This window comes from Pelodiscus sinensis, chromosome 3 (assembly GCF_052426305.1).
Source record: "Pelodiscus sinensis isolate ZL-2025 chromosome 3, ASM5242630v1, whole genome shotgun sequence".
In the NCBI taxonomy this organism is placed as follows: domain Eukaryota; kingdom Metazoa; phylum Chordata; order Testudines; family Trionychidae; genus Pelodiscus; species Pelodiscus sinensis.
The window spans coordinates 129,226,320-129,247,808 of NC_143054.1; the positions used below are offsets into that span (position 1 = coordinate 129,226,320).

The 21,489-nt window shown below is 44.0% G+C and overlaps 1 protein-coding gene across 1 annotated transcript in view; it reads right to left on the reverse strand.

The window, feature by feature from the left end:
* Nucleotides 1-21,489, reverse strand: part of NID1 (nidogen 1) — a 92,687-nt gene that overhangs the window by 55,152 nt on the left and 16,046 nt on the right. Inside the window, exons 6-9 of the mRNA XM_075924803.2 lie at nucleotides 11,811-12,062; nucleotides 7,791-7,991; nucleotides 5,259-5,504; nucleotides 2,682-2,825 (exon numbers count right to left, since the gene is read on the reverse strand). Of these exons, the coding sequence (XP_075780918.2) occupies nucleotides 2,682-2,825; nucleotides 5,259-5,504; nucleotides 7,791-7,991; nucleotides 11,811-12,062 (843 nt within the window). The remainder of the gene's footprint in view (nucleotides 1-2,681; nucleotides 2,826-5,258; nucleotides 5,505-7,790; nucleotides 7,992-11,810; nucleotides 12,063-21,489) is intronic.

Sequence of the window (21,489 nt, forward strand, 5' to 3'; positions counted from 1 at the left end):
GGCTTTCCTTGCTGACCGATCCCCGTCTTGACTGCTGGTTTGTGCCAACAAACAGCTGAGCCGGCACAACGCAGCGGCCATTTTTATTCTAATGAAGCGGGGGATATTTAAATCCCCACTTCATCGACTATGTCTAATTTACATGCCTCTGGCGACAGAGGCATGTAGTCTAGACATACCCTTAGAGACACTGGTTATAGTAGGATCCACTAGCCACAGACAACTGCCCAGAATCACATGCACCTCCTTCATAAAACTCCCTGTTAGCTACAGGTAATACTGAAGAGTTGCATTCATACATGCTTTCGGGCTGGGTTACAACATCAGCTGGGTTAAAAACATCTGCCATGTCACGGTCACACCACAAACCCACACGGTTATATATCGAACTCCCAGGAAGATACAGTCTCTTTTCTTCTTCTATTCTCCTAAACTGAAGTTCAAGTCTGGCAGTTTTCCCCTTGTCTTGTCTGATTCATCTGTCTGACTCTGCCATCCTCCTTGAATGTTCTTGATCTAGCTTCTGCCTTCTCTGCTCAGCTAGCAGACGAAAATTCCTCCAGTTCTTGTTTATATTTAAGTTGCATTCTTCTCATTGGATCCTGCAATCTCATTTCTTCTGCAGCATTTCTGGCCACTAACAAAGACCTCAGTTCTGGCTTAGAAGCTTCCTCACTAAAGGCAATGCCTCCCTCCAAGCACAAGGCTTCCAGAGCCGCTCTGTCCAGACTTTCACAATGTTGCTGATTCATTGCAGCCACTCTTTAACCAAACAAACTCTCAATACCAAAAATCAAATTTAGAACAGCGTGGGGTCCTGATCCAAAGCTTAAATGACCAAGATCTGTGGATCCTGCCGACTACGTCACTGAGACGGACCGGGACAGGTCTGGGCACAGCTGAGGGCTTCCGCTCAGGGCAAATAGCTCAAAACTCGGTGCTCCTTACAGCCCCAGACTGGAGACCTTCCAAACAGGTCACAAACCAGTCATGCCGAGCACGCCAGCTGCCAATCTGGCCAGCCAGAAGCCTCACAAGCAAAACCCCTCTGACAACCCAGCTTTTCCTGTGTCCCTATCAGCCCCGGGCCTGCACACAGGTGAGAGGTTGTAGAACCCAATCTCACCTACCCCGAACGGGTTCTTCCAGTCCCAAGAAACCAGCCACAGGTCCCAATCAATTTACACCCTGGATCTTACCCACAAGATCAACTGAGCCAATCCTTTAGAATCTACAATCTAAAGGTTTATTACTAAGAGAAAGAAAAGCATGAGAGTAAGGTTGTTAAGGAGAATTCATTACATGCATCAAATCACCAAGTTCTCAGTGCAGGCTCTTAGCAGAGATGTTATAAACTGATATCTTATAAATCTCTGATGTACATCCTATGTCAGGATGGGTCCACGGTTCTTTCCAGCTCGTTGTTCCCTGCAAGGCTGCATCTGGGATCAGGAGCTGAACTAAAGACAAGATGGACGTTGCCACATGGCACTTATATACCTCTCCTGGCATCCTTCTGGCCAAAGCAGGTCACGTGGTCGAGCGACCTATCTCTGTTTCACATGCTGGCAGCCATTATGCCCTCGCTGGTTTGCAGGTATCAGTCACATTCCTCAGGTGTGTATTGGCACCTAGAAATTCATTGTTTCCTTGCTAATTAGCATAGCCATTGGCTGAACATTCTTTGCCCATTGCTCTGTCTCAGACAGAGAATTTTCCAGAATCAAAACAGAGTACATATTTATAACTCCACATACAGATATTATACAAGTACATGAATAGCATATACAGAATCAGTAGAACATAAGCTTTCATTTTGTACAGACCCCCTTTGTACAGACTTTTGGGGCAAACACCCCCCCACACCATGGGTTCAACAGTGATCTTTAGAATCCAATTCAGCCGGTCCCCAAGTTACGAACTCATTGACTTGAATGAGTACATGAATGAGTACTTTCATTTAATACCTCACACGACCCCTATGTACACACTTTTGGGGCAAACACTCCACCCCCATGGGTGCAACAGTGATCTTTAGAATCCAATAACATGACAGCTTCCATTACTAATTAAGCCTACTGCATAAAATAACAAAGATTGGATTCTGGACTGGGCCTTTTGAAGACAACAAACTGCTATTGATTTCAATATCAACTGCTTTGATTAAGGTCACTGAAGCATTTGTTATAGGCTGTCTGTGAACAGAAAAAAGCAGTATTTTTTGGAATATGCTATGCATGTAGGATTGGTAGCTGAGAAATAAACGTGTTGGGTTTTAAAAGGTAAATATATTACAAAATTTCTGTCAACCATTATGAAATTCTAATATACACATAAACTAAGGAAAGAGTCTATGTAATTATTTTGAATGGTCTTCTTCCGCTACTATGAAAAAATGCATAGTGGGGGAAAAAAAAATTAAAATGTAGTATTGAATTTTTTTTGTACAATAGCAGCACTCAGACTCCAATCACCTTTGGAATCCTTAGCGTGAGGCATTGTACAAAACACATTGTGAAAGAATAAGAGCGCCTTAGAGAGCTTTACAGAACCATATTCCAAGCAAGATTAAAATAATGCTTTAATAGTTTAGGCCAAAAAGGCTGGTTTTGAGAGTTGATATATTCTATGTATGACAATCTACACAAGAAATCATTCTGATGCATCGACGTTTCTCCTACCGTAACAAGCACGTCCATCTCCACGGAAGCCTATAGAGCATTCACAGGTGAACTGATTTCCTGTTCCTGGACGACACACTGCATTGGTGTCACAGCCATGGGTACCAGTGTAGCAAGGATTCCGGCTGATATCAGCAGAACCATCTGTTAAGAGAGATGGTATTTAGAAGAAGCTAAAATGAAGCCAAGTTAAATTTAACTAGCTGACAAACAGTTTCTTAGCTACTGCCCAAACTGAAAAGTAAGCTTGAATGTAACATTCTTGCAGCAATAGGAGGTCTGAGGCAGAGACTTAGAAGAGGTTGCTTATAAGTGCTGTATGAGAGGGTGCCAGTTCTGAGCTAATGTACTCATCAGAGAAGGCGGTCTATAGTTGATTTCTAGGTCAACCTCAAAACATGCCTTTTACCTCAAATATGACAGTACAAGGTCTTCCCAAGAACTTCTACAGGTTGAACCTCTCTAGTCCGGCACCCCCGGGACCTATTTGGGCCAAACCAGAGAATTTACTGGACCAAAGGAGGTCAATATTGTCTATCAGCATTACCAACACTTCCACAGCTTACTGGGCTCTTAGAATTTTTTTAGGGGTAAATTAGACCTAAATAACTGCACAGAACACTGAGAGCCAGGATTGGTGGCTGCAAACAAACTTTATGCGACCACGGGAAACTTGGCCACACCCATGGTAAGTGCACATCTGGGTAACCAAAATCATGCTGGACCATGGATGTTGCCAGACCAGAGAGTGCTCAACTAGAAAGGTTCAAACTGTACAAAGGAACATGGATAATTATAAAAATAATACAGATAACACTTCACACAGGAAAAGCCCTCAGAAAATTACACATATATAATTAAAAGGCAAGGTTAAGTCAAATCACGTGTACAGTTACCTTCCTCTTGAGTCTCTAAATTGCATTGTTTTGTTGGAGTTGGGGGTGTTCTTTTTCCAGTAGGCATGGATGCCTTATTTCTACCTATAAACTTTCTATCAAAAACTAAACACACCAAATTTTATCTTCATTCAAACGTAATTTAATTCCTGCAAAAAAGAACTTCACTAACTTGTCATTAAATGTGCCCATATTTATCAACTTTGCACACAAATCTTTTTAAAAAATTTCAGATTTAAAACAAAAATTAAAACCATACATATAAACAAGTTCATCATTTGAGTCAAATAAAACTTTTGGTATAATTGGCTACTGCACATTGTCCAGAAATGAAATTATATGACTGGCTGAATGATGGGTCTTGGAAACTAACTTCTGTTTAATGGCACATGGTTCATTTTAGTAGCAATGGGTTTGAGCTTCTATGCAGTATTTAAAAAAATGATTCACTGATGACAGAAAGTTATTCATTTTAAAGGTAATATGTACATGAGATAACTGAAAACCCTCCATGGATATATTACAGGTTGGACCACCCTGGTCCAGCACCGTCGGGACCAAATGAGAAATTTGCTGGACCAAGGGAGGTTTCCCTTGGTGCCAGCCAGCCCCCTGTCTCTGTCCCCCTCTATTCCCTCCCTAGCCATCATGTTTGTTATGCTGCCATTGCCCCTCTCCTCAGCTCCGGGCTGACATGGGCAGCCAAGGTTTTCCGGGCCCCAGCACTAGCCTTGTGCTGCCATGGATGGCCAGGTTTCCCCAGCTCCATGCTGCCATGGGTGGCTGGGATTCTCCAGCCCCCAGTTCTGTGCTGCTGCGGAGGCTTCTTTGCCCTCGACCCCGCACTGTGCGAGTGGCTAAAGCTCTCCGGCCATGCACTGCTGCATTCTGCTGGATTTCTCCAGCCCTGCACTGCTGAGGATAGCCAGGTTTCCCTGGCTCTGCACTGCCATGTGCTGCCAGTCTTCTTCTGCAACCAGCCCCATGCTGCTGCAGGTGGAAGGAGTTCTCCAGCCCCTGGCTCCACACTACTGTGGGCAGCCAAGGTTCCCTGGCGCCACACTGTTGCAGGCTGCTGGGGTTCTACGGCCCCAGCACTACTATGGGGCTCCTCCAGCCGTGTTGCCCTTCCTCCTCCCAACCCTGACTGAGCTGATGGTCTTCCTGCCATTAGGCTCCTGGGCTCTCTGGTTCAGGAGCTACCGTGGTCCTGCCAGACCAGACAGTGCTGGATGTTAGAGTAAGGACAATACAAAAATTGGTATTTTCATGAAGGTCAATAGGTATTAGGTGCTCAATTAATAAGAGATCCTTGTGGACCTATGTTAAAAAAGGTTAATAGACATTCTGAATTCCAGGTAAATAACACAACTATACTGGGCTGCTGACTTGGTGTGCTCCTGGCAGTCACAGGGCTGGCTGGGGGGGGTGAGATAGGCCAGCGTAGTGCACTCTGGGTAATGCTAAGGGCTGCCTGAGGCCCCATTCCTTCTAGGAGTACAAAGCAGCCCTCCCCCCCGCCCCACACACACACCTTGCCTAGGGGCCTGGTGAGTCTGTTGGCCCATCTATATAATCTATTTCATTAACATTCACCTAATGCAAACTCAAATATAAAGGAGCTTGTCTCCCACAATCCAAGCCCCAAAAAGAGAAAATGAAGAATTACCACTATACTTACCACTGACCGGGCCAATTGAGTTGCTCATAGCATATCGCAGAATTTGTTCATCCCTATTATACAGGACAAAGACGCTGTCGACTGATAGCTGCTGCGTGGCAGAAACAGCATGATATGAGTCATCATGAATGCATTCTTTGAATGAGATGGTTTGTCGCCACTGGTAGGCTACAGTGTAGGAGGGAGAAATCCCATCTCGTTCTGGTTCTGTCACTGTGTACTCCCTGGTAGAAGATGATGTGATCACTGAAATACAATAAATATCACATGGATATGAGAGGAAAGGGAAAGTACAAAACCCATTTCCATCTGCAAATATGGATCAAAGGCAGGATAGTAATAAACAGAATTTTATAGGCAATGCCCTGTTTTTCTAATCGAAGGAAGGAAATTTCACTAGGATTTGGTCTATCTTTTGTTTCCACATATCAAAGTATAACAACGTGCTAAGACTACTATATATTTGAGAGAGATTGTATGTGAGCGAGTGAGTGAGTGAGGTTGTTCAAGAACTCCTCCTAAACAGTAAGAATTGGGACTACCAAATTTGGCATGCAGATTCCTCCGATCATAAATTAAAGCAAATTTAGGATTCGGTTGTGCCAGGACAATGGGGTATAACTGGAATTCAACTGTTTCTAATCAAATGGAAAAGGAGGTGCCTGCTAGCAGGAGACGGTCATGCTGTCGAATGGCCACGGGGGGGTGGTCGCACCAGGAACAGAGTGCTTGAGGACAGGGCTTTGGCTGTTGCTGGCCACCATACTTGGTGGCCCCTGCTGCCCCAGCCAGCCCCAGGGATGCGCCGGCTAGCCACTGTGGCTCCCACCATCCCGGCCGACCACAGCTCCAGGGGCGGTGAGCCAGGCAGCATGATTTCTTCTGCCTCAGCCAGCCCTGGGGAGCCACTGCTCACTCCATATGGTCCTCACTGCCCTGGCTAACCCTGGCTCCAAAGCCAGGAGGTTGGCCAGCGCAATCCCCACCACCCCAGGGAGCTGCCACCCATCCAGGACAGCCTGGGTTTGGAGGTGGTGGGCTAGGCAGTGTGGCCCCCACCATGCCAGGCAGTCCTGGGGAGCTCTCACCTGGCCAGCTTGGTGGCGACTCCTCACAACCCAACCTCCTGCCCTAAGCCCCCCAACACACAACCGCCTGCCCTGCCTCCCCTCCATTTCTGCCCGGAGCTCCCCACCGCCTGCACTGACTCCTGCACCTCCCACCTCCTGCCCACACAAGGACCCTAGCAATGGCAGGTAGATCCTCCAGTATTTATCTAAACATAACTTAGCAAACGTGTACAGTTGGTAAGATACGAAGAATAAGAAAATTCAGTTTAAGAAACGTATTTCACCAAAACAAGCCACTGAATGTGCAAAAATCTAAGAACAGCAGCCCCTAATATCAAAACCATTTGTTCTTTTTCATTGTAAGGTGTTACCTTGATTTTCTGACAAAATCTTGAATAAACTATCACATTTGCACTTTCCATAGTATTTTTCTGCATGGGGGAAAACAGACAAAGGCTGTGATCCTTTAAGCAAGTTTGCCTGGATGAACTGTAATACCCAACCCCCTCTGAAGTCAGTGGAGCGCTAAATGGGTATAGGGCTCTACCTTCATGGATCTGCTTGCAGAATTTGTGTCAAAGATGAATTCCTGATAATTGGCAGTCCATTATTCAGGCAAGTCAAGTGTGCTATAATAAGCTTCTTCAAGGAGTGTCAAGGTAAGTAAATAGGCTGTCATTGTCACTGGTGAAATAAGCAGCTATTTATGATCAAAAGGTCTAATTTAGCAGACATATATTTCTGCGGTTCTGGAAGGAGGAAGATAAAAAGAGTAGATGGGGTGGCACAAGTAATTGGAAATGGAAAAAACAGACTCTTGCTTCCAGGTTGGTTGTTCGTATCCTGCCCAAATCCAGTGACAGATAGTTATGACTGCCAGGTAACTGGTCAGTGACCAATGTGAACTGATACATAGGTCTCAATCCAGTTCTTAGTGGAGTGTTGCACACATTGCAAAAAGCCTAAAAAATTACAGGCACAGCTAATGGTAGTCTTAGGAAAGAGACTGAGGACTGAATAGGCTGAAAAACACAAATTACCCTCTCCTTTTGAACCTTCTAGATCAGAGAAACTTTAGTAAGAAGTGCAGATTTGTACTGCTGCTGTCTACATTGCATCAGCTTGTAGATAAAAGAAAGGCCCCTACACTGTCTCTTGAGCTGTCAATCCAACATTGTTGGACACCACACCACTAAAAAAAAAAAAAAAAAAAAAATCTCACATGAGACCAAGAAAATGCAATTTTCAAAAATAAAGGTTAGAAATAAATGTTTAAAAAGTAAAAAGGTAATGTATATATTACACCAGTCACATACTAAAGAGCCAAAGAACAAGTATATATTAGTAAACTCTGCACTGAAAATAGATATGAACCTACAACAGGCAGTTCCCTTTAGGTTTTTATTTTCCATTCTGAGGAATATGGTTGATATCAACTCCATTAAATCACATTGCCTCTTACCAGAACTAGAAGAGTGATAGAGCTCATTGTATGGTTCTATGTGGACTGATGCACCAAATGGGATCTCAGGTATTTTGCCCTCCATATCAGTGCTGATTGTAAGATGACCATGTTCATCAATTCCACTGAACTTTTGTTTGATAACCAACTTCTCATTACTGCTAAGGAAGGTAACTTCAGCTTGCCGAGTAAACTCACCACCTAGAAGTCAAGATTAGGTAAACCATGAGTTAGTTTGAATCCTTTTAACCAAACTGTTGCCCTCTACGCTTAAAAAAACAAAAACAAATATTTTCTCCAAGATATTATGCAAGATTTTCTAATAGATCATCTTCTGCATATAAAGGAAAAATACAGTTCAAGAAATAGCCATTGACACACTAGTCCTAAGTACAGTAAAATAACTCAAACTTTTTAAGCATTTGACATCTTGAACTGCAAATAAGACAAAAGAGAAGATTTCATATCAAAAGAAGAGTTGAGGAAGACCCAAAATATACAATAGTGGGTCTTATGTGTGTTATAGCTAAAAAGTGGTTTAATTTTTTAGCAGAAAATACTGTATTTCTATTAAGAGTGCACTTAGATCTAAAACAGATCGTTTTTTTTAATTTCCCAAATAAAAAAATTTGAAATATACATTATAAATTCCTGAACTAGCTTTGAAGAAATAAAAAATACACAAAAACAAAACAACAAAAAAGAACAAAATTATATATGCAATTAACATACTGATGAGGTTGACAAAATTCATATCACAGAATTGAAAAGTCTAAAATAAAAAAAATGTATAAGTTTCTAAATCAGATTACACTGGGTCTGAGTGGCAGAATTTGAATCAGTCCAAAAATTCAGGCTCATCTCTAATTATATGTAGTACTGAATTACAAAAAATATTTCTGAAATATGCAGGAATTTTAACAAAACAAAATAGAATAAAAAACCTCAGTGAATCTCTCGCTTGCTAAAACTTCAGTTCAAGATTCTGCATTTTCCCTGCAGCACTTCCCCAGATGGTATCATTAGCACCTAAAGCCTAACATGTTTAGGTATTCACAGGGCCAGATTTTCATTGCATTCATTCTGGCCTCTTTGCACCACTTAAGTGGGAAAAAGGTGCTCAAAAGAACCCAGATGCTTCTAGCTGAGAACTCCTCCAGCATGGGGGCCTTGTAGTTATCAGTGGCTGTATAGAAAAGGTGGGCAACCTGTGACCCATTGGGGTTCTCTGTGTGGCCCATGCGACATTCTGTTTAGTGTTGCCCACATGTAGGGCTGCCGGATTCTACTGGTTTTTGTCTGCATATTTTTACCAGTATTATTAAAGTGGCACACATGTAAAGCAAGGACACGCATAGTGAGGTGTCTGCTGATTGTACATAATATTGATGTGAGAGATGTTCACTCCCTCTGCATCCAATGAAAATGCTGTTATGGTTCAATTGGAATACCTCACAAATTCTAAGTATGCAGGAGGAAACCGTCTCAGTTATGACAATCTTGCAGCACACTGAGACAAAGGAGGACCACTCGTAGCCCGCTCACTAGCTTAGGTTGCCCCTTGCCACTGTCTAGCAGCTCAGCACAGAGATACAAGATATGACACAGCTACCATGTGATTCTTTTGGGACTATAAGCAACTAAAATATTTTACCTACATGGTGACTCAGCACAGCTATACTAGGATAATCAAGAGTGCTGTTTCAGGCTCTCTGATAACCCCACATCCTTTTTGTGCCAAGCAAAAATTAAGCATAGTAGAGAATGTGGGTTGAAAGTCTTTTGCTGTTGTAGAAGAAAACACAGATCCTTACACTTGTCTCAGATGGTAAAAAGTTCACATTTAAGGTGTGAAATCTACTGTCACTTCATTTTGTTTATTTATTGGGATTTTCAAAAATCCCAAACTGACTTAGAAACACAATTAGTAGAGAAATTCAGTGGGACGGAGTATGGAAAACCCCACTCTACCTGTTATTATATACCTTGTTTGGTGCCTCATTAAAGACTTCTACAATATAAGGTGATAAATATGCCCCAAAATGATTTCACAGTAATCAGAGGGAGAGTAAAAGAGATTTCCCCATTTAGGGATAACTACAGAGAGACTGGAAGTAACATTTCAATAGGAGTTGCAGGTGCTCAGCACCATTCAGGAACAGGCCGTCCAGCTCCAATTTATCTGCCACTAGCAGGGTAGCCTCTCCGTAGCACACTGATAGAGTAGGATAATATTGCACATCAGCAAAAGGGTATAGTCTTGGAAAGCACAGGGCTCTTTTCCTGAGGTATCAAAAACAAAAATCTTTGCACGTTTTAGGCAATGTCAGCAGGCAGTAGCTGTTGCAAAGGAACATGTGTAAATACTGAGTATTTGAGGACACCAAAACATTTATACTAAACTTTTCTTTGGGGGGGTTTCCATTCTTTGAGGGGGTTTCCTTTCTACCTTGTTGTTTGCTGGCTGCTTCTTTCAAGTGTTTCAAGGCCAGCTTTGTTCCCATATCAGGGTACAACGGGACTTATTGATTGGTTGTGTATTTTTAATTTTATAAATTTGTGTACAAGTATAATTTCAAAATGGTCCTATAGATTTAAATTGGGAGGAGCATCTTTTTATACTAATTCTGTAGTATAAAGATTTCTGTATGCAGAGAGAGTCTCCATACTTTGCAATAGTTGTGATTTACTGAATTGAGACCCATTTGCTATTTTTTATGACTATTTACATAACTACCAAATAGACAGATGTGTGACGTAGTAACGTGAAAGATGCAAGTCTAAGGAAATTTATCTTTCAAGTGACGTAACTGTGTTGTTTTGGCCATATTGGTCCCAGGATATTACAGAGACTGAGCAAGTTAATATCTTTTTATCTGGAATTTCCAAAACTGCAGAAGAGCTCGGTCAAAAGCTTTTTACTCTCACCAATAAAACAGGGATTTCTCAGTCTTTTTCTTTGAGGCCCCCTCACATGCTGTAACAACTCACCTGCATCACAACTGTTTTTCTGCATATCCAGCTCCGTGATGTCCAACACGCCACCCACTAGTCACATGTGACTATTTGGCTGGTTGTGTGTGGCTAATTCACTATAGCAACAGCCACTACTTGCTACTGCTTCAAAACTGGTTGACACCACGGCAGTAGATTAAAAGCCAGAGTTAGGAACAGGGATTAGCAAGCAGGGCCACTGCCTGGGGCTCCTTGCCACAGGGGGTAAGTAGCTCAGGCTTCAGCTTTCTGCCTCGGGCGCCAGCAAGTCCAATGCTGTCCCTGCTCTCTGGTTAAATTTGGTGGCTCTCCTGAAACCTGCTCATAGCCCCCAGGGGACTGTAGACCCTTGATTGAGAACCATTGCAATAAAAAGATATTACCTATCCCACCTTGTCTTGCTAATTGACATGATTTTCAGATATCTAGGAATTTGCATATATGCATATTATGAGTTCTAAATTGAAAAATTGCTGCATCTGTACAAGTTAGTGAATTCAGAGTAAGTTCTAGCCAACACACGTGAGATATTTAGAAAACACCAACAGAGGGGAAGGACGGAAGAAGGAATGAAGGTATGAAGGAAAGGCAGACTCATGCCTCTTGCATCAATTTTTACAAAAACAAAGAGTGCAACTGAATTTTAGTCCGTTAACACACAGAGACCAATTTTTAGAGGAGCTATCTACCCAGGGATTCCAAAATAGTTCACCTGCTTCATGATAACATTGGTTTATTGAATGGGAACTGGTTAATCAACATTGACTTAGTGCTCATGGTTTCTGGGTGACTGCTAAGCATTTGTGCCTAGTGTAAAGTAACAATTCCAGATATCTATATTATATCAGCAGGAAAAACATGCTGAAGCTTTAATCTAACACCAACAAACTAATACAAATAAGGATATAGGGAGTTTCTGTATCTTTCTAATAAACAAGAATACTTTGAAACAAATTAACAGTTATCTGCCTCAAGCCAGAGAAAAGTATGAAACGGCTTTTGAACAAGTTCTAATAAAAAAGTTACCTGCAATACTGAATCCATTTTTATATCCTTGCTGCTCCACAGCAAACATCCACCCTATGATACCACCAACAGAAGCAAGAGGAAGCAGAGAATACCCCAGCACCTCCGGAATAGTGCTGATAGCAGTGTATGCTCTTCCATGGTTCATCACAACGTAAGAATGGAGGTCAGTGTTCTCAAATACAACTGGAACTGGGTTACTTCCTACAAAGATTCTCCCTTTCACTTTCCCATTTACTCGCTGAGGTGAACCTGGTAAATAAAACACAACAATAGAAGGTAAAGAATTTCAACAAAGCAAAAACAGAATTAAACACACAGTTCAGAGCTATGTTTTCTAATCAGTGTAACCATTTTGTGCAAACAGGAATGAAAAATTAGTGTCAACATGCAGGGCAAGAGACAGATGACCACAGAATTAGACATGCAAGCCACCTACAACTGGGGTGTAAAGCTGAATACTTAATTATGGTTTTATTGCTATAAAAAGAGAGAGAGTGGGCAGAGTTTCAATAATTAGATCTTATCCTCTTTCATTTTTCCCCAAGGACAGAAAGTTGAATGAGCAAACTATGTGGTTATAACATCTGCAAATAGTGAATGGCATACAGTAAAATCCGAATGCCGTATAGCAAACCCCCTAATTATATAAATTCCTGCCCTTCAGAGACTGGTCTGTCTCTTCAGAGCTAGAGTACAAATTTGCTCCTCCTTTATTTGATGTTATCGTCCATTAATCGACCAAGTTTTATTGTAATGGTCCCTATTGTGGTCACTTATGACAGGTCTTGGTGTATTTAAAGTTATACCAAGTCCAATTTTAGTCCCATATTTTTCATACCTCAACTTTCCTCAAAATTCCATCATATACAATTAGTCACTAGTGTTGCACAGAGGTAGTATTCTGGATTATTATTTATAATAATATATTATTTTCTAATGTATAAAGTACATGCTCTATATTTAAGTTACATTAATATCAGATCTTTTTATTTTTCTTGGTCTGGACTGGTTTACCTTTGTAATTAATACTGACTGAAGTGCAGTTTTTTATTTGGTAAAACCAGGAAAGCAAGGAAAACTTTTAGTCAGTTACTTAACAGTTGAAATGCATGTACAGATTGAGTCACTCGAAGGATTACAAGTGTATACATAAGAAATTCCTTTTTTGATCTCACACAAGCACCATGTTTAAATATAGATTCAACAAAATCAGGCAACCTAGACCTTTGCTATAGGAGATGAAATGTCAGAGAAACAGGAGTCAGACTTTGACCCCAGTACTAAAAGTCAGATTGTGCATCAATTTTAAAGCAGTTTATTTCCTAGAGATGGGCCAACCCAGGACCCTGTATCCTAAACACCACCTGAACTTTGCAGATCTCATAAATTAGAAAATAATTACTGTCTAGTTTTCCTTTAGATGTTCAGTAGTCCTAGCAGGCATGGCTGAAAAGGATTAAAAGTGTATGTAATTTCTAAGAGATGCATAACTTTGCCCCTGGAAACATTTATCTCCCTTTCAAAATGGAGTAGTTTGAAAACATTCGGCTAATTTTGTCAGTGTATTGACAAAATTAGACAGCGTCAGCTAATTTTGCCAAAGTATCATCTTGACTGCAATAGTAAAAAGGTTACCTGCCTTTAACCTATGCTTTGGGACTAAAGAGCAGCCTTCAATTATTTGTCTCCAAACAAAGAACCATAAACTAGAAATTCAGATAACACCACCCTGATTTGTAACATCAAATGTAACAAGCTATTCTAGCCTCTGTGCTAGACTACTGAAGTCTGGAGAGACTTGAGTAATGTGGAAGCTTTGTGTGTCCTGATGTGTCTGGCTCATAGAAGCTGGGTGCCATCAGCTGCAGCAGCCCATTTTAACATAAAATAAACAAAGCTGTTCAGAATGTAATCATGAGAGTTCTACAGGTTGCAGCTCCCTTAACCAGGACTCTCTCATCCAGCAACATCCATGATTTGACATGACCCCGGATGCTCCTATCTGAGAGAACCCTGGAGCAGGAGGACCTGCAGCTGGAAACCCCGTGAGTCTGGTGGCAGCGGAGCTACAGCAGCCAGGGTAGCGGCAGTGCCGGGGCAGCCCAGGTAGCAGTAGAGCGCTATCTGGGCTGCCTGCTGCCTGGCAGTGGAGCCAAGATCATGGCTAGGGCCACATCAGTCCAGGCACTGGCAGGGCCATAATATCCTGGGTGGCAGGAGCCGGTCCACAGCTGTCCCGGTGGTGGCAGCAGCATGATTGGGACTGTCTTCCTCCCAGCAGCAGAGCAGGGGCTGCAGCCGCAGCAGCCAAGGAGGGAGAAGTCGGGCCAGGCCACAGCAGCCCAACAGAAGCAGCACAGTGGAGGTCATGTGCCACCCAGCGGCAAGGCTGGGGCTGCAGATGCAGCAGCCCAGGAGGAGAAACCTGGCTGCAGCAGCCCAGCAGAAGCAGTGCACCTGGCCACGTGCCACCCAGCAAGTAGCAGAGCCAAAGCTGGCCAGCAGGCCATCTGGCCAAGCCAAAGGAGCCAGCAATAAGGAGAGGCAGCAGGATGAAGGGCTGGTGTCGGGGACCTCCCATTATCCAGCAAATTCCCTCGTCCAGAACTGGTTAGGTCCTGAGAGGGCCTGACCAGGGAGGCAGTGTTCCCTCTAAGATTTTCCATAAATGAGCAGAGTCAGTTTTGTCTTGTGCACCAATATTGAGGTCGTGCACGCTTGTTCAGATGTGTGCCACTGTGGCACCCAACATATGCACACCCACACACACCCATATATAAATTTCATGGAAGAAAGAATACTAAAACGAGGGACAATTATCAAGGTGCATGACTTTAAATGTTTATTTAGTACAAAGTCAAATAAATAGAAAATTAATACTGCACAGTTTTCAGTGTGTTAGATTAGCCTCAATATTTTTCTATTCCACTCAGGCTCCACTGAAATGTTCTTACTGGGCTCCCATACAGGAGCCTAACCTGCTCCTGCAGAGTTCCTCCTCTGATTTCCAGATCATTACAAACTCAAGAGAAACAAAATGATTTCAACAGTGTCCGGGCCCTGGCAGACTGCTCCTGGGGAGCAGTGGAGGGCTGGCTGCCAGTGGCTTGCTGGCTCATGTTTTGGGACCACTGGGTCAGGGGCAGTGACTGCTGGCTCTGGGCTGGCAGGCTTAGAGCTAGCCCAGGAATTGTGGCCAGAGTCAACCCCTTTAAGGGCTCAGGGGAGGGGGGAGGGAGAAGAGTGTTCTTGGTTGAGGCTGGAGTGGCCACCAGGGCACCCTGGGAAGGCTGGAGGCCCCCTATTTCGATATATGTGTCTACACGCCACTTATTTCAAAATAGCTATTTCAAATTTGGCATTATTCCTCGTGGAATGAGGTTTACTAAATTCAAAATAAGCGCTCCGCTATTTCAAATTAATTTTGAAATAGCGGTTTGGCTGTGTAGACGCTAGTAAAGTTATTTAGAAATAACTTTGCAGTGTAGACATACCCACAGGGATTAATCCACATTAAAGGCTAACATCTTGGAATTTAAAAAAAACAAAATAAAATGGTTTTTAAACTACAGAATGAAAGAAAAGGGTGTTAAAGTAGCTAGATGAAGTTCATTTTTGGTTCTCCTCTCAAATACCTAGATAGAGATCTTTTTTTTCCCAAAATCTGTAATATAATTTGTTGTTTCCCAAATTCCAGCTATGGTACTGCTATAATTCAGCTCTGTACATTCTAGAATGCCTCCCTTTCCTCCCTTCAAATAATCTTTTCTTTTTTTAAAAATGAACATGTTATATATTTCCTCTGTTCAGCTTTGCTGACCTATTGCAAATCGCGTAGCTTATTTTGAGTTAATTTCAAAATAAAGCGCTATTCTGAAGTGTCCCTTAATCCTCGTGGAACGAGTTTTACAGGGATGTTGGAATAGCACACATGTTATTTCAAAATAATGGGCACACTATCAACACGGAAAACACTATTTCAGGATACCAGAAGTATCCCAAAATAGCGCTGCTGTCTAGATGCACCCTATGCATCTTCTATAAAGGTTTCCATTGGCAGAGGAGGCTTAAATCAGCACTGTGGACTGCATAGGAACTCTATCCACAGAAGTTGCTTTGGAGAATATTCTACAGGATTAGATGGGGCAGGATTAGGTTTCTCTGCACAAGGACACGCTAAAGAGGAGAGATTGAGACCTCAATTCCAGGGCAGAAATTCTGCTGTGTGAGGCCCTGCATCAATGTCTGGGTAAATTTAATATTAATTCATAGGGTCAAATTCTTTCTTACCAATTGCCATCCCTGTTCAAAGTGGGGCCCAGAGAGCAGTTGGTTCTGGCCAACTGAGAATTCCATTTCCATAGGGGTACTTTCAGCTGATGTAACTGTCTTTTTTTTTCCAGTCACACTCTTGTGTAGGAGCAGTATTTGGGGGGTGAGAAAGAGTGGAGAAAGTACAGAAGAGGAGAGGCTTGCATGAGGGTTTGCAGTTTGCACTAATAATCTTCTGGTACTATCTGTTCTACTCTGTGCTGAAATGATACTGTTCAATCCAGAGGATCAGAAAAACATAACTGGCTCCCTAACACTTTTGCCAAGCAGAACTCAGTATAGGAAAGTAATAGAGACGTAGCCATGTTAGTCTGGTGTAGCTGAAACAAAAGACAGGACTATGCAGCACTTTAAAGACTAACAAGATGGTTTATTAGGTGATGGGCTTTGGTGGGCCAGACCCACTTCCTCAGATCAAACTGTGGAAGAAAATTGGCACAACCATATATACCAAAGGGATACAATCAAAAAAAGTGAACACGTATAAAATAGACAAATCAGATTTTAGAACAGAGGAGGATGAAGGGGGGAGATTAGTGTCTATGAGATAATATTAGGGGTGATAATTGGGGAAGCTATCTTTGTAATGGGTAAGATAATTAGCATCTTTGTTAAGGACACTCTAAAGAGGAGCTTCCCCAGTTATCACCCCCTAATATCATTATCTCATAGACGCTAACCTCTCTCCCCTTCCCTCCTCTGTTCTAAAATCTGATCTGTCAATTTTATACGTGTTCACTTTTTTTGATTGTATCCCTTTGGTATATATGGTCATGCCTATTTTCTTCCACAATTTGATCTGAGGAAGTGGGTCTGGCCCACAAAAGCTCATCACCTAATAAGCCATCTTGTTAGTCTTTATAGTCCTGTCTTTTGTTTCAGTATAGGAAAGAACCTTAGGGTTCCTTTTCTTATTCTTTATATGATAATCACGTGGTCATTACTGATTTAAAATTAAGTGTGTCAAAGAAAGGATTATAATGTTGTAGTTTACAATTTTTGAGCCAGGACAATTAATGTTAATGGCATTAGAAATCCCCAGGCGGCCTCAACCCTTGACGGCCCCAACACCCTGAGGCCTCGGCCCCCAGCAGCAGCCACCTACCAAGCCCGCCAAACTGCCTTAACCGCTGGTGGCAGACACTCATCCTCCCATGGCTCCAACCCCCAGCAGCTTCAGCCCCCGATGGCAGTGGCAGCCGCCTGCCAGCCTGCGGCTCCAACCCCAGCGACCTCGTCCCTCAGCAGCAGCGGCCACCCTCAAGCCCACCATGCTGCTCCAACCCCCGATGGCATCCACTCGCCCTCCCAAAGCCCCAGTTCCCAGTGGCCTCCGCCCCCGGCGGCAGCTTCAGCTGCTTACTGAGCCTGCCACACAGTAGGGATGTTAAATTTAGATCAACTGGCTAATTGAATAGTCGATGCAATTTGCATCGACTATATGATTAGTCCATAAGGGCATGTCTGTCTTTGAAGTGTAGCAACAGCTGATGCTACACCTCAAAGGCGAAAGCACTGCAGGGAGCAGGGGACCAGTGGGGGACTCAAGCAGTCCCCCACTGGCCCCATGCTCCCTGCATCATTTCAAAGCCGCAGCATCGCACAGAGCCCACGATCTGGCCCCAGGCTCCACTTGGCACTGCTGCTTTGAAGCATCCCCTCTTCTCTTTCTGATAGAGGCAGCAAGGGGAGGGGGAAGCATCTTGTCGACTATCCAATAAGCATTCGCTAGTTGTTCACATCCCTACCATGCAGCCTCAGTCCCTGGCAGCAGCGGGAGCAGCTGCCCCACAATGCATCTCCGGCCGCCAGAGCAGCCACCCCCAAGCAGCCTCCTGCCCCCCTTCCTTCCCCCCGGGAGCCTCTGTCAGCCACACAGCCCAGGCTCTGGGAGCAGCCATACCACTCACCTTCCAGGTCCAGCAGGCAGATGAGTGCTGCTGCATAGCTCTGGGAAAAGAGGTGGGCGGGCTTAGAATTTTCTGTGTGCGGCTGTGCAGGCGTGCACATGAGAGGGAACAACCTGTACAACCAAACAAATCCCTGGCTTCCTAAATATATGCTATTTAAAGTAGCTAATTTTCCTGAGAAACACTCGTTCAATTTTAAGAAGTGTGCTGACAAAGACTGCAGGATTCCCATTTGCTTGTGTGAAATTTACAGAGCAACACTTCTGAGTTTATCTGCTTATTTGCATAGAGTGAGGGGAGGAGGGAAGCAAGAGAACTAGGCTACACAAAGAGAGCATCAGATTGTTAATTGTTTATTCTGTTAAACATGTGTTCCAGATTGTGGTTTACATATTTTCTTGACCCCATGACTACATGGAAAATGTACTTTTTTTGGACCCATCTGGCATTCAGAGTCAGCATTCATATTAGTGCAGTGAAGGCTTTTCAGAAAGGCTTACACTATGGAGCAGTTCACATTGCAATTACCCCAAAAGAGAGCTGGTGCCTAGTCATTATCGAGAGTCTACACTCTCTAGCCAGCATGTTGCGAGAGAGAACCTCACTGCAATACCGTCAACTTGTTAGTCGAATAAAGGACACATCTCCACTTACAGGATTGATGCTCTAATGATCAATCGTCAAGGGTTTGATTTAGCAGGCCTACTGAAGATCTACTAAATCGAACACTGAGGGTACCCCCATTGGCACTGATAAGTCCACGAGAGCATTTCACCCATCGACCTCCCACTGTGGAGACAACACCAAGCTCAGCTTAAGGTACGTTATTTATGTAGCTAGAGCCGTGTTTCTTGAGCTAATCTCCTTTGCAGTGTGGATCTGGCCTTAGTCTTAAGAATGTTCCCAGGAACACAGTGTGTCTGCTCAAAGTAAGATACTACACTTTACTGGAGATTAGTGAAGCGGTAGTTCTTGGTGCTCTGTATCTCAATCTCAACTAATAGTCTAAATAAATTATTCAAAAAATCTGAAGTGAGGCCAAAATTTGACAAGACAACTGTGCATTAAAGTGTCATGTTTATGTACAAGGCATCTGGCCTCCCAATGCACAAGTACAACAGAATTAAAAAAAAAAAAAAAAAAAAAGGACTCATAACATCAGCTTTCTTATGGTTTCATCCTGAACCAGGATATGTACTTGTTGCTTTTCAATTAATTTAAGGGGGTTTCCTTCCTTTTCTTCCTCCAGCTACACACCAAGGCTATGTCTACACTGGCAGGTTGTTGCACCAAAAATATGCAAATAAGGCTAAGTGTGGAATATCACCAAGCCTCATTTGCATATCTAATGAGCCACCATTTTTGCGGAAGAGGCTCTTGAGCCAGAAGGAGCGTCTACACTGCCCCTTCTTGTGCAAGAAAAACCCTCTTGCACAATGCCACTATGCTGATTATTTTCAGGAATCAGGGCATTGCGCAAGACGGTTTTTCTTGCGCAGGAAGGAATAGTGTAGACGCTCCTTCTGGCGCAAGAGCCTCTTCCGCAAAAATGGCGACTGAATGACTGCTCTTTTCTAACAGGTGTAAGCTCTCATACGCAAGAGGGCAGTGTGGATGGTCAGCAGGGATTTCTTGTGCAAGAAACCCCTATGGCTAAAATGGCCATCGGAGCTTTCTTGGGCAAGAGAGCATCCACACTGCCATAGATGCTCTTGTGCAAAAGCACAGCTCGCACATGGTAGTGTGGGCATGTTCTTGGGCAAGATGTTCTTACGCAAGAAACCGCCGGTGTAGACATAGCCTAAGAGTTTCCTCCCATGAGCAGAATGAATTTTGTGTTGTGCACCAGTACTGAGTTCATGTGGCTTGTTTGGATGTGCCACTGTGGCACTGTTATTCATACATATTTTTAAACCTTTACCTTTTCTCTCTGCTGCCATGTCTTCTCCCCTTGTTCTATCAGCTCCCCTGGTGCCTGCTGCCCCCCCCCAACTACTCACCCTCCTCAGCTGTCCTGACTCCTGCCCTTCTCACTGCCCTCAGCCCTCCTGAGACCTGCCCCCCCCATCAGCCCTTCTCTGCCCCCTGTGCCCACTCCTCCAGTAGCCCCACTCTGATCATATGAGCTACCCCTCTTCATCCCCTCTCCTAACACCTCCCTCTACACACCTGCCCTGCCTCTCTCCTCTGGTGCTGGTCCCTCCCCTGCAGGTGTCTGCCCTTCTGCTTCACCCCCAGAATCCCCTGGCACCTGCACCCTCCTGGTACCTCTCTCTTCCCTCACACTGCCCCTACCTACCTTGTCCTCTTTTTCCCTGATAACCACCCTCTGCCCCCATTCCTCTCATGCCCTTGTGCCCTCACATATGACTTGCTCCATCCCCACCTTCCTCATTCCCACCCCCTCTTTCAAACCTTCTCCCAGCACCTTCCCTATCCCTCTCTAGCCCCCAATACCCTTACCCTCTCCTCTCCCAGCATCACCCTGCTGGGTCCCGGCTGATGCAGGAGAGTGGCCACCTCCCTGAGCTCACCTCACTGCCTCGGGCCTGGGCCTGGGCGGAGTCCCTCCCCCTTGCCTGCCACGCCGCTGTCATTTAAAATACCCAGCGCGGCGTAAGCATGCACCACAAAGGCTGGCCCGCCACGCCTGCTCACTGTAGCGTTCGCCTAGGGGCAAGGCCTCTGCATCCCGGCACCCCGTCAGGCACGCAGTTTGCGTATGCGCCGCAAGGGCACGGGGGTGGGGCCAGCCTGCCACGACAGCTTGACGTGGTGTGACCAGTGGTGGAGCCCCTGCGTTCCATCACATTGGGACTGCGGGCGCCCCGTTACAAGTCCTCTTCTCCTCCGGGGACGCTCTGGGGCCGGGGAGGGGGGGGAGCAATATTTAGAGCCAGGGGAGAGACCCAGCTCCAAATATTGGTGGAGCAGAGCCCCCGGCTCTAAATATTGCTGGAGCCTGGGCACCACAAGCCCATATAACTCACCGCTCATGGCTAATTCTACTACAGACCAAAAGGGTAATTGTGTAAGGAAAAATCTGTTTTCAGAACCTACTTTCAAGGAGAGACCTGCCTACATAAGCAATCTCTGCAGCTTTGGGGCAATTTGGTTTGCCTGTCAGAAATACACTTTCATGCAAAACAAGTAGGCACTTAGCGCTAATGACAATGGTATGAAAGCACTTCAGCTATGAGCATAGGTTCCAAAGAGCAGTGCTTTTGCCATCTTAAGTTACATTCTCATCTTCATCATGGATATCTTCTTTATTATGCGTCCACTTAAACCGAACATTGAGTTTACGTACAGCTTTCAGAGAAATATGCAAAATTAAGGTCTCATCTATGCTACCAAGTTTTGTCACCAAAACTGCCTTTTGGTGACAAAACAGTGAGAGCATTTACACTGCAATGTGGCTTTTGTTGGGAAAA